Genomic DNA, 12042 nt, shown 5'->3' with positions numbered 1-12042 from the left:
AACCATGAATTCATCCAACTGGATTAGTTGGATGATGAATCAACCGTAGATCTTGATGATGTAAGAGCTGAAAATGATTCTTATTTTATATTTTAAGAAGTGTACTTATTTTAACCCACCCCTATGTGTGTGTGTGTGTGTGTGTGTGTGTATATATAAGGTGTGGTTCTAGAGAGAACTACATATATTATTTGTGAAAACCATCAAATCTAATGCATCAACTGTAAAAATTAATGCATTCGCTGTTAAAATTAATGCAGTCAAAAAAATAAAAAAAATTGCTCTCTTCATGATTCGAACCCAGGATCTGTATCATCCAACAAGATGATGCATCCACCGTAGATCTTGATGATCGAATGACTGAAAATGGTTCTCCGTTATTATTTTATTTAGTGGTTCTTTCTTGAACCTCTCCATATATATATATATATATATATATATATATATATATATATATATATAAAAATTTATTACGAAAAGAACAAAAAAAAAAATATAACCACCCTTAAAACAAGGGCCGGGCCTCGTTAAAACCTATTCAGAGAAAATTCAGTGGAAAGAACTCTATAAGTGAAAAAAGAGTATTCGTCTATTACAACAATATAATCCGTAAAATCATCAGAAGACCCAAGAAAAACAACCAAGCCAAAAACGAGAATCCATATACGACACTATATAAAAATAAGTGGGGTTGAGATGCTATTATATACAATCTAGACGTGTCTTTTGTTATTTGTATTATTTCTTTTAGAGAATTATTTGTATTATTTGGATTCAAATATCATATTAAAGCATTTTTAATCATAACTAATTGCAGCACAAACTCGTTGAAAAATATGACGCGATAGAATTTTTGAATTCAAAAGTACATCATATTAAGATTTTTCCAATTTGATAAGTTTCTCCAATTATAGGTCTCAATCTCATTGTATAGGCTCAATAAGCACAGCTTTGATGAAATCTTTAACCCTAGTAGTGGAATTGGTGTATCCATCATCACCAGTGTAGATTATGCACAAGACACGTGTGAGATTGAGAATTCGAGCAAGGATGAAGACAGATGCTTCTCTTGGCTCAACCCACTCTTCGTTCATATCCTTCCATAGATTCTTCACTCGCTTCGAAAGTTCACTGCAAGCCTCCATCTCTGAGCACCCATTTTCCTTCATGTAGCAATTGACAGCTGAGATTTTCTGTTCGATCTGCATGCATGTCATACTTCAATTTTAGGGAAAATTATATATATGAGACAACACTCTATATATTCTAGCCAAAATTATGTATATTAAAAGTAAAATATAAATAGTAGTAGTTATGATCAAAACGTACATCTTTGAATCTTGAAACGGTGGAAAATATATCGTTACACACTTTTTCTGATTTACACGGTTTTCCAAAATCGTGAAATAGTCGCAAAAATATATATATTCACACATTTTTGCGAAAAATAGTACTATAAAATACTCCATCCATCCCACAAATTTTGAGTCACTTCTTTTCGACACGGGAATTAAGGAGTTGGAGATTAGTGTTTTAAGTGTATAGATAGGTAATTAATAAAGTAGAAAAAGTTGATTAGGTAAGTGTGTGGGTAATAAAGTGAAAAAGTGATAAAGTAAAAAAGTACACAATTAATTAAAATAAGTTTAATTAGAACCCCTTATTTTTTTTCCCCTAATTCTTACTATATATAGAAATGACTCAAAATTCGTGGGACGACCGAAAAAAGAAATTGACTCAAGATTCGTGGGACGAAGGGAGTACATTGTTGCACAATTTTCGATCGTGAATATTACACAACAATATTCTTGCAAAATTGTGTAACATTCGTGAAATTTTGGGTTTTTTCTTTCTATTTTTGAATTATTTTAAAAAAAAAATAATTCAGAGTATATTGGTACATCTACACCAAAAAGGCTAGTATTTCTAGAGTAGCTTATTGTCTCAAAATATATACGCGTGAATTAAGATTTAGTCTCATGATATGTTAATGCCACGTAGAATTAATCATGACTTATGAGTACTGTCCTGATATGGGCTCATTTAATGATCTTGAATAATCTCGAACCAATACAATCTCGAGTAACCGAACATACCCTACATTAACTTAGCGACAATTTTAACAATCCTAGTGACATTTACACCTATATAAATCTAATGAATTGAAACATTAAGATATCTCACAATTAGCAATATTAGCTAGAAAAAGTATATGAACTTACCCCATGGCCTACAATGTCGTCCATTAATCTTGATAGCACCATTGAGGCCCATAATATTGGTGGAGTGTTTGTAATCCATTCGAAATCTTGTTGTGTAAGAGCCTCTCTCATCCCAACTAAAGAAGTTGTCGACAGCACCACGTGGCCGCCGGATAAGGCCGACACCTTCATATACTCATCCATCGTTGGGATATACTTGCTATAACACCATTCTGCTTCTTCCATATATACCTCTGTCAATTTTATCATCTGCACAATAATTTATAATCTTTAATTAGCTACTAAATTACTTTCTTACTCAATGGAAACATACAGGAACGATCACCTACCCACCGTGGACATGCATAACGTGCCCACCATGACGTGATAATTGTAATTATAGTAAGATTTATTAATTAGAGTAAGATTTATTAATTATCTTTTCTAATTAAAATTGTCACATCAATGGTGGGCACGTTATGCTTACTCATGGTGGGTAGGTGATCGGTTTTGTGGAAACATATATACCTCGTTCTTCGCGTATTGAACGCGATATGATTCACCTTGTTTTAACATTTCATCTTCCATTTCCGCATAAACACCTAAAAGAGCTTCGTAAGCTGATCTCATGTATGGTGGCAATTCAAATTCATCCGCGGCGCTAATATCCAATCTGATATAAATCAATTATTAAAAAGGGGTTGTGGCAAAAAAATACACGAATTTTGAAAAAAATTGCAATTTTCACCTAAGTTTAACTTTCAACGAAATTAGAGCTTAATTGACCATCGGAATTAAGTCAAACGTATTAGTTTTTGCCTTCTTATACCTCCGAGCTTCTAAATACTCATCATCAGAAGTTATACCAATATCCGGTGAAATTCCGACTACCAATTAAGTACTAAATTCGTCGAAAGTCAAACTCAGGTGAAAATTGCAACAAAAATATAAATTAATGTATCTTTTGGCTTAATTGAAAGTTTAGGTGAAAATTGCAACTTTTTTCAAAGTTCGTGTATTTTTTGACCATAACCTCTATTAAAAATGTTATAAATGAAATTAAATGAAATACTCCCTTCGTTCACAAAAAATAGTTCATTTTTATCATTTTGAAAATAATTTTTATTAATACTCGAGTCGTCTATCCTTCTAGGACTATTTTTTATGAACAAAAGAATAGTATATGTAAGTGAGTGATGAAGACGTACCTACGAATAGCATGGGTGAAACGTCGGAGTTCATCTAAAGTTCCTTTAACATCATAAATATCGTCAAGGATGGAAGTCATAGATATCACTTTGGTTAGTAATCTTCTTGCAGTCTCGTATTGTGGCTCAAAATAAACCCCCAAAATCCAAAAGTAGCACTCCACCACTCTATCTCTTGCAAAAGGTAGTTTTTTAGCAAAATCTAAATCCTTCCACCACCTGCATGCATGTAGTAATTATTATTTTTTGGAGGGTGTTTTAGAACAATAACTTCGATTGCTTTATAATCTATGACAAAAAAATTTGTGCTCGCAAAAGTAGAATACTAATTAGTAATTAAGTGATGCACTCGCATGATAATTCTTGGCCCATTTTAAGAGTAGTTTTGGGCTTACTCATAAATAGAACGACCGAAAACTAAACTTTCAGGATTGTAAAAAAGTAGGACACCAATTGCATTACTTATTAATCGGTGTCCTACTTTTGTAAACCCGGAGATTTGTATCCTAATTTCCAAATCAATCTAAGTTGTTGTCCTAAAAACCCTCCGACTATGTGCAAATACGAGTGAAACTGATAATTAAATTATGCATGTTAACCTTGTGATATGGTGTAACTCTCTTTGATGCATCTTCTGTAATATGCTGAAGTCCAATTTCGCAAAATTCAATAATATTTCATTATGTGACTCATCTTCTTGGTATATCGACATGAATTTCTTGGCACCCAATCTGATCAAAGTCTTGTTAATTGGCATATCCAGAGCTTCTTTCACTCGCTTCGACATAGAAGAGTTGATTTCATGAGGGAGTAAAGATTCAAGATGAGAAGAAGTAAATTCCAAGGCTTTGTCAAGAATTTCCTCTCCATTTATTCCATAATTCGAAGCCTCGTATAAGCTTAGCATCCCTTCAACGTCGTTTATCAACAACGACTCCTTCCAATTTCCCTCTTCGTCTATGAATTCATCGAACACATCTGGCGCAAAAATTTGAACTTAGTTGTAAATAGGGTTAACAATGTTTCATGGCTCGAACTTTCAACGCTTCCCATAAAATATTCTGAACTTTCATTTTCTTCTAAAAAGCCTCGAACTTTCATCGTTTCCTATGTCTCGCTACACAAAAGTCGGTAATCGAAAGATGACTCTTCTCGAATTGATTGCGATCAAGTTGTGAATCTTATACCACTAAATTGATAATTTAATACATCTCTGACGAAATAAGTCATATTTCGGTCACCAAAATTTATATAGCAGGACATTTTATTGAAAACGACGAAAGTTCAGGATTTCTAAAAGAAAAAAAAAAGGCTGAAATATTTTATGAAAAAAGCTAAAAATTCGAAATTCTTTAGGAGAAAACGGGAATTCGAGACATAAAACACTATTAACCTTTGTCAATAAATATAACTTATAAGGGTAAAATTATCCAATATTATATGTGAGGTGATGTCAAAAAATAGAAAGTCCGTTGGGAACGTACCAAAAATGAATGAAAATCAATTAATTATATAGAGTTAATATTACCGCATGGGGCGCAGTAACCTTGTTGTCTAAGCAGACGAAAACGAAGAGCAAGAACACGAATATCGCCCTTGTCTTTGCGACTTTGTATTTCATAATTTTGGCGAATTTGTCGCAAGGATTCCTCAATTTCTTTTTCAAAATGATAGCCAACTCCTAGCCGTTGGATTGCATCGATCAGCTCCATCTTCACTGTTGAATCATTTGGAGTCTCAGCTACCAACTTCTTCACCTTTTCCTTTTTCTTTTCGAGTTGCTCCTTCTCATCACCACTGATTTCCTGATATTACAATATTAACATTCATGATTGATGTATGTACCGAGGGGCGGATCCATAATTTATCGTTAGAGGGGGCTGAATTTATTGAAGTATGCCATCTGAAAGTATGTCAAATTCGGAGACGGGGGCCAAATTTTTTTGATCATTCCATACAGTTCATTTTTATGTCCAAGTAAAATTTTAACGAGCTTAGGATTAGAACTCAATCACTTACTATAATAAGTAGGTATTCGCATTTCATTAATTCAATAATAAGTACATTGAAAGCATATAAAGACCTACTTCTATAAGTATTTTTTTAAAAAATTGTTTCATCTTCTAAAAAAAAACTAATTTTCATTATTAATAGTTTATAATTTTACTTTAACTTGAGGATTGACTCAAATTCAACATTGAAAATTGACTAAGAAAGGGAAATCAGACAAAAAATAACACAAATTTAACAAATCACTGTAAAATATTACGCAATTAACGTGGATACAATAATTATTAAAACAAAATATTATATTTTTTTGTATTTCTTATGAATATGATTATTAAAAAACTCAAAAATTAGGAGGGGGCTTCAGCCCCCCTATGCCCCTGGATCCGCCACCGCCACGATGTACCAATATTTACTATACCATATATACGCTTTAAAAAGATATTCTAAAATAAATAAAGAGTCGATACAAATTTTCTGTCTGATTAAAAATTTACCGTAACATCGTTAGTGTATGCAAGAAAATGATCTTTCCAAACGCTGGGATGATACGTTACAGATTGACGAATATCATCTACATTTGTTTTCTTTGTAGAAATGGGAGCAGCAGATGCATATATTTGAGACATTTTTTTTTTCACTATGAATTGTGTTTGAATAATTTTAGTTTATTTTTTGTTGTATTTATAGATGATTTCAGTAGCTTGTTTCAAAAGCTTTTCTTTACTTACCGTACATTTTTTTAATACGTTTTTCTTTTTTTTTGTTTTGAAAAGTGTTTAACACGTTTTTTAATAACACTATTCATCACTACTACTTCCTAGTTATTAGATTATTATGTTCACATTTACTCCTCAAATGGAATAAATAATATCAAGAGATAATATTTAGCTCTAGTATTTCCTACATAATAAAAGGATCGAAACTGTATTCATGTAGATAAAAATGTGAAAATAATAACTATTTTTAATTATTATGCCCTTGCACGCTTACAAGATTTACACAATTTTTTTCGTGTAACAATATTATTTACATTGTTATAGAAAATTTTCAACCCTAACAATGAATTAAAATTGATTTAAATGATAAAAAATAATTGTATACTATAATTGAATGCAATGAACTTGGTCCATAATCATAATATTATATTAAAGCATATAAAATTGAAATTGAAAAAAAATATATACAAAAAATTATATACTACTTTTTTTAAAAAAAATAAAATACAAAATGAATCACCAAGCATAATATACATAATAATGTCAAGTGCAGGGACATAGGGTACCATTCGACTAAGAGGGTGTTTGGCTGAGCTTATAAGTTGTTTAGTAGTTAATAAACTCCTTCAAAAGTGTTTGGAAAAATAAATTCTTAAACAACTTATAAGCTCTAATAATAAGAACTTATGTTCAAGGAATATATATAGGGGCGCGCTCCAGTGTGACCCCTTATTTTTCGTGAGACACTGAGTACAATGAATAAGATGTATATACTGATAAACAAGGGCCACAAGGCAATATATACTGATGAATAACGAAATTTAAAATATTTCGCTCCCTCCAGGATTCGAATCTTGAGAAAAAAAATTCTCCCTCTAGATACAATATTAGCCATATATGATTGATGAAATAAACGCACGAGATCGTGTCTCAGGTCTCACTAAAAATAGGGGGTCTCATTGGAGCGCTCTGGTTAACGATTTTTTTTAGTGGAGCAGCAGATGCATACATTTCATCTTTTTCCTTTTTTTTGACAATCGGTGGGGAAGCTAGTACCATGTTTATATTATGATGAAATGGCAATTTAAATGAGTAGTTTGGGTTTTCAAAAAAATAAATAGAAAATGAGTAGTTTGGTCCTCATATGTGTATACTCGGCTATAAGGCATCCTCCATTTATATCCCTTGAAAAAAAAAATCATTTGGTGGACTCAATTGTGACTAATCGAGAAGGTGATTCAATTTTATAGGGTGAGAAGGTGGAATATATATATGAATCAGCTGAATTTCAAGGCTTTGTCAAGAATTTCGTCTCCATTTATTCCATAATTCGAAGCCTCGTATAAGCTTAGCATCCCTTCGATATCATTTATAAGAGACTCCTTCCAATTTCCTTTTTTGTCTATGAATTCCTCGAACACATCTACACCAAATTTCAATTAAAAAACTAGCCTTTTTTAGTGTAATGTACCAATATATATCTTTAATGATTATTTTATAAATAATTCAAAATTACGCACCTTTTTGCAACTATTATACGATTTCGCAAAATCGTGTAAATATAAAAAAGTGTGTATAATGTATTTTGGTCACACATATAATACTGTTACGCATTTGGTCACAATGACTACTATTTCCACAAATTTTCATATAGATAAACTTGCAATTTTACTATATATATATGATCTTGGTTAGAGTGTCTTAATGAAAAACTATTAATTAGGTAGGGTTAATATTACCGCATGGGGTGCGGTACCTAAATGCATCACTAACTCTAAATTTAGGCTAAAACAATTGAAAATGAGATAAAAAAAAATACATCCAGCAGATCCCCTAAATTGGATGGGGGCCCACAAAAAATTTTACACCTACCTAAATTTAATCTTAAATTTACACCCACCCTAAATTTATTTTAAGCTTATAATTAGTAGGGTCCACACATAATTATTATTTTTATGTAGAAAATAGGAGATCTGGTGTATGCATTTATAAAATCAAGATCCTAAAATTAAATAGGGAAGCTTTAGAAAGAAATATATGAGCATAATTTTGGAATTTCTGCTGGGAGTGCTCAAGTAGACGAAAACGAAGAGCAAGAACACGAATATCGCCCTTATCTTTGCGACTTTGTATTTCATAATTTTGGTGAATTTGTCGCAAGGATTCCTCAATTTCTTTTTCAAAATGGTAGCCAACTCCTAGCAGTTGGATTGCATCGATCATCTCTATTTTCATTGTAGAATCATTTGGAGTCTCTGCTACCAAATTCTTCACCTTTTCCTTTTGCACTTACTAAATATGCATGGAAAGGATATTTTAATATAATGCAAAATGATATATACACACTTCAAAAATAATATTTAAAAAATACCCATCTTTTACAAAGTACTCCCTTCGTCCCCAATAAAGATGGATGGTTGACAACGGCACGAATTTTAATAAAAAATTGTTTGTAATATTGATAGTGGAAAAATGGTCCAACGTACATTGAGAGTGTTATTAAGTAGATTGTGGGTAAATAGTATAAGTTACAAGAGTAAAATTGTGAAAATTATATGTGAGATAGTGTCCGCAAATAGAATGTGCATAAATTTAGGGGACATAACAAAATGAAATATATGCATAAATATGGGGGACAGAGAGAGTATATAAATTAGTAACAATTTATAATTTTTTTTACCTTTATATGTCGAGCATTGGTGTATTTTGCACTGATGCGCGACTTGCAATCGATAAATGTCGAGCATCAGTGCATTTTCCAAAAATGCTCAACTACTAATTACTTCTAGATTGCTCGACTCGCAATAGTTAAGTATGTCGAGCATTGGTGTATTTACCACTAATGCTCGACTCGCTTGGGTCGAGCATTAATGTGTTTACCACAAATACACTAATGCTCGATACACCCGAGTCGTAATAGTTCATTTACCATTAATGCTCGACATGCTCGACTTGCATTGGTCGAGTATGTCGAGCAAAGTTCGCGACTTCAGCAAAGTTTGTGATTTAATTAAAAGCAACTTTGTCATTTCAAGCTCAAAATGACTAATTTTTATAGTGAGTATTTTCATTTTTTGTTTTTGAAAATAGGTAAAAGCAACCATTAATCCTTTTAAAATTAATAAATAAAGAGTTGATGTAAATTGGCAGTATGATTAAAAATTTACCGTAACATCGTTAGTGTATGCAAGAAAATGATCTTTCCAAACGCTGGGATGATACGTTACAGATTGACGAATATCATCTACATTTGTTTTCTTTGTAGAAATGGGAGCAGCAGATGCATATATTTGAGACATTTTTTTCACTATGAATTGTGTTTGAATAATTTTACTTTATTTTTTGTTGTATTTATAGATGATTCGAGGAGCTTGTTTGAAAGGCTTTTCTTTACTTACCACCCTCCTTGTTTTATTTCGTACATTTTCTTTAACACGTTGTATCTTGTTTATTGATTAACAACACTATTTATCAGTACATCCTAGTTATTAGATTTTGTTTTTTTCAATTAGAATTACAAAAGGTATCTAAATGTAATCAAATAAGTAATCTGCACGCAGACGGAACTTCTATACCACATAAAGGTGGAAAAATAACCGCTGCCCACATAAAGACGAGACCTCTATACCGTACGCAGGCGATATAAAGGTCCCGTCTATACCGCACGCAGTGGGAACACTACCCACACAAAAGTAAAAAAACTACGCACTTCTATACCACATAAAGGTGGAAAAATAACCACTGCCCACATAAAGACGAGACCTCTATACCGTACGCATACGGTATAAAGGTCCCGTCTATACCGCACGCAGTGGGAACACTACCCACACAAAAGTAAAAAAAAACTACGCCGTACGCAAGCGAGATTGAACCCAAGATCTCTCACAAAGAAGAGTCTTTAGGTGCCTCAATTTTGCCACTTGAGTTAGACTTCAATTTTGCACGCTTACACGATTTATATGAATTTTCATGTAACAATATTATTTACATTGTTACACGAAATTATTAGTTGTCAACCTTAATACTCCCTCCGTCCCAAACGAAATGTCCTGTTTTCCTTTTTGGGCTGTCCCAAATGAAATGTCTTGTTTCCTTTTTTGGCAATACACTCTCTCTCTATACTTAATATTTAAATAATTTCCACCAACCCACTTTATCTACTTTATACACATTTCTTAATCTCCGTGCCGAAAAGAAATGAGACATTTCGTTTGGGACAGAGGGAGTACTAAATTAAAATTAAAATTAAACTACAAAAAATAATTGTATACCCTAATTAAATGGAATGAACTTAGTTCATGATCATAAGATTATATTAAAGCGCATAAAATTGAAATTGAAAAAAGCTACATACAAACAAATACTCCCTCCGTCCACCAATTAAAGCCTCATTTGAGGGTGGGCACGGAGACTAAGAAAGCTGAAAAAGGTGTTGTGGGTGAAATATAAGGGTAGTTGACTAAAGTGATAAAGTAGTTGACTAAAGTGTTGAAGGTGTTATGTGGTGGGTCCACTAGTGATAAAGTGTAATAAATATAGAATATAAAAATGATAAAATTGTTGTAAGCTGGGTCCAATTAGTGGCAAAAAGTAGTAAATATAAGAAAAGAAGAAGAGTAAAAAAGTACAAAAAACACAATACGGCTTTAATTGGTGGACAAAAATTTAAGTGCAAGTAGGACTTTAATTCGTGGACGAAGAGAGTATAAAATTTCAAAAACAAAATACAAAATTAATCTCAATTTTTTTTTTTTTGATAAATTAACAGTATTAAATAAAGAAATTTAAAAATCGCGCCACAGGAAACTCGAACCCACAATCTTTAGCCTTAGGCATTAACCCCTTACCGCTTAGCCAACACACACGCACACAATTAATCTCAATTCTTAGGTGCAGGGACAGTGGATACTGTTAGACTAAATAGAGGCTATTTAGCAGTCCCTAGTTATTGCGAGATTATTTATGTTTAAAGAATATCAGTCTTCAAATTTGTCAATGATTTTGACTTAGGTGTCGCCATACGTTTCCTATTAGTACCTGTTCTTTATCAAAGTTACTCGAAATTTTTTAATGTACCTAACTCTTTCGATTCCTTTATCCAGTACTATGGTGTCTTATTATATTTATTATTTTAAAACATTTATTTATTAGTTGAATCTAGCCTTAATTTTTCATCATATCTTTATTCTTTTGTCCGAACATTAATTGAATTATTTAAGAAAAGGGAGAGAGGAGAGAGATTTTTTTTTAAAATTTTAATTTTAAAATAAATATACTCCCTCCGTCCCACGAATCTTAACACGTTTAGATTCGGCACGAGAATTAAGGAGTTGTAGATTGGTATTTCAGGTGTGTAGTTAATAAAATATAAAAATGATAAAGTAGGAGAGAGAATATAATAAAAGTGATAAAGTATGAGAGAGAGAGTAATAAAAGTGATAAAGTAGGAGAGAGAATGTAATAATTATTACCCAAAATGGAAACGTGTCAAGATTCGTGGGACGGAAGGAGTAATTTTTAATATTTTTTTAATTCAATATGTACATAACATATCAAATTAAAGCTCTTGACATGATTTTTAATTTGATATGAGTATCAGATATTTTACAATTACTTGAATTTCATAATTTTAAAGAAAAATAAAATATAAAAAATATACTACTATAATTTATAAATAAACCTTTAATTTTACTATAATCACAATTTACCGCTCAATTTTAAAATTGATTTCCAATTGAAAGTTGTCTTTATAATATAGATTATAGATTATCAAGAATCTTGAGATATGTTAAAATTTTAATCCATATAAATAAATAATGAATTCATCTATATAATTTTATCTATCTAAGTTAATCCTTAGGGTGCAGTCTCTTTTGTTGTAAATTTATCATGAGAAAAGAAGAAATA

The 12042-nt window shown here is 31.7% G+C and overlaps 1 protein-coding gene across 1 annotated transcript; it reads right to left on the bottom strand.

Annotated features, from left to right (window-relative positions):
* Positions 1-850: 850 nt before the first annotated feature.
* Positions 851-6069, bottom strand: LOC130999951 ((-)-germacrene D synthase-like). The gene is made up of 7 exons (XM_057925659.1): positions 5914-6069; positions 4938-5214; positions 4009-4387; positions 3410-3628; positions 2730-2874; positions 2223-2471; positions 851-1202 (listed from the first exon to the last, which is right to left on the bottom strand). The coding sequence occupies exons 1-7, from the start codon at positions 6043-6045 to the stop codon at positions 924-926; spliced, it is 1680 nt and encodes a 559-aa protein (XP_057781642.1). The 5' UTR covers positions 6046-6069; the 3' UTR covers positions 851-923.
* Positions 6070-12042: the final 5973 nt, after the last annotated feature.

Source organism: Salvia miltiorrhiza, chromosome 8 (genome assembly GCF_028751815.1).
Source record: "Salvia miltiorrhiza cultivar Shanhuang (shh) chromosome 8, IMPLAD_Smil_shh, whole genome shotgun sequence".
Classification (NCBI taxonomy): domain Eukaryota; kingdom Viridiplantae; phylum Streptophyta; class Magnoliopsida; order Lamiales; family Lamiaceae; genus Salvia; species Salvia miltiorrhiza.
Note: the sequence above shows the minus strand (reverse complement) of the source record. Positions and strands in the feature narration are given on the sequence as shown.